The sequence below is a fragment of the Babylonia areolata genome, chromosome 33, assembly GCF_041734735.1.
Source record: "Babylonia areolata isolate BAREFJ2019XMU chromosome 33, ASM4173473v1, whole genome shotgun sequence".
In the NCBI taxonomy this organism is placed as follows: domain Eukaryota; kingdom Metazoa; phylum Mollusca; class Gastropoda; order Neogastropoda; family Buccinidae; genus Babylonia; species Babylonia areolata.
Window position 1 is genome coordinate 22,942,509 of NC_134908.1, and position 2,500 is coordinate 22,945,008.

The 2,500-nt window shown below is 43.7% G+C and overlaps 1 protein-coding gene across 1 annotated transcript in view; it reads right to left on the minus strand.

Annotated features, from left to right (window-relative positions):
- LOC143277124 (transmembrane and coiled-coil domains protein 1-like) overlaps positions 1-2,500 on the minus strand; it is a 36,813-nt gene that overhangs the window by 23,143 nt on the left and 11,170 nt on the right. The window contains exon 4 of the mRNA XM_076581862.1: positions 1,615-1,659. Coding sequence (XP_076437977.1) covers positions 1,615-1,659 — 45 coding nt within the window. The remainder of the gene's footprint in view (positions 1-1,614; positions 1,660-2,500) is intronic.

Genomic DNA, 2,500 nt, shown 5'->3' on the forward strand with positions numbered 1-2,500 from the left:
AGAAGGGACAACATGACACCAACAAAGAAGGGACAACACGACACCAACAGACAACAAAGAAGAGACAACACGACACCAACAGACAACAAAGAAGAGACAACATGATACCAACAAATGAGAAACAACACGACACCAACAGTCAACAAAGGAGAGACAACATGACACCTAAAGACAACAAAGAAGAGACAACACAACTCCAACAGACAACAAAGAAGAAACAACATGACACCTAAAGACAACAAAGAAGAAACAACATGACACCTAAAGACAACAAAGAAGAGACAACATGACACCAACAGACAACAAAGAAGAGACAACATGACACCAACAACAATGAGAAACAGCACGACACCAACAGTCAACAAAGAGAGACAACATGACACCTAAAGACAACAAAGAAGGGACAACACAAACTCCAACAGACAACAAAGAAGAGACAACACGACACCAACAGACAACAAAGAAGGGACAACATGACACCAACAAAGGAGAGACAACATGACACCAACAGTCAACAAAGGAGAGACAACATGACACCTAAAGACAACAAAGAAGGGACAACACAAACTCCAACAGACAACAAAGAAGAAACAACATGACACCTAAAGACAACAAAGAAGAGACAACATGATACCAACAAATGAGAAACAACATGACACCAACAGTCAACAAAGGAGAGACAACATGACACCTAAAGACAACAAAGAAGGGACAACACAAACTCCAACAGACAACAAAGAAGAAACAACATGACACCTAAAGACAACAAAGAAGAAACAACATGACACCAACAAAGAAGAGACAACACAACTCCAACAGACAACAAAGAAGAAACAGCATGACACCTAAAGACAACAAAGAAGAGACAACACAACTCCAACAGACAACAAAGAAGAAACAACATGACACCTAAAGACAACAAAGAAGAGACAACACAACACCAACAGACAACAAAGGAGAGACAACACGACACCAACAGACAACAAAGAAGAGACAACATGACACCTAAAGACAACAAAGAAGAAACAACATGACACCAACAAAGGAGAGACAACACGACACCAACAGACAACAAAGGAGGGACAACACGACACCAACAGACAACAAAGAAGGGACAACATGACACCTAAAGGCAACAAAGAAGAAACAACATGACACCAACAAAGGAGGGACAACACGACACCAACAGACAACAAAGGAGGGACAACACGACACCAACAGACAACAAAGGAGGGACAACACGACACCAACAGACAACAAAGGAGGGACAACACGACACCAACAAAGGAGAGGCAACACATGACACCAACAGACAACAAAGGAGGGACAACACGACACCAACAGACAACAAAGAAGGGACAACATGACACCAACAGACAACAAAGGAGGGACACACACCAACAGACAACAAAGGAGGGACAACATGACACCAACAGACAACAAAGGAGGGACAACACGACACCAACAGACAACAAAGGAGGGACAACACGACACCAACAGAAAACAAAGAAGGGACAACATGACACCAACAGACAACAAAGAAGGGACAACACGACACCAACAGACAACAAAGACAAAAACAACAACGGCACCAGGGCCATTAGCCAGCCTCACCCAGAAAACCCCGTTAGTCCATCAACTATGTTAGCGCCAACATCCCTGCAGAACAAAAATCACCACAACAAAGGATGATGCTTCAATACTGGCTAGTTCTGCACCCTCTGGGTCACTGATTCAATCAGGTTCACACACACACACACGCTCACACACACACACACGCTATCAATTTTAGTTTTCAGTCATCAAAAGTTCATGTCTGGGATTTCATCAACATCAGCTGCATGTGTAGGCATTCACGGGTGTGAGTGTGACGTGCTCTCAGATACACACACACACACACACACACTCACACACACACACACACATACCGATGCTCCAAAACACACACACACACACACACACACACACACACACACACACTGAACACACAAACACCCACAGAGAGCACACACACACACACACACATACCGATGCTCCAAAACACACACACACACACACACTCTCTCTCTCTCTCTCACACACACACACAAACACACCACTCACAACCAGAACACACACACACATACACACACACACACATACACACACACACACACACACTGCTTTAAAACACTCTTGCACATACACACAAATACACCTAGAGATGCTCTAAAACACACAGGCACACATGAACATTACAGGCACTTTTTTCTTTTTCATAATCCAGTATCACTCTTCGTTAAAAGACGTTAAATCAATGAACAACACAAACACATGCACACACGCATGCATGCACGCACGCACAAACACACACACACACACAGAACACACAAACACCCACAGAGAGAAAACACACACACACACACACACACACACACACACACACATACACACACATACATGCACACACACACACACACACACACACACACAACACACACAAACTCACCCCATTCCACCC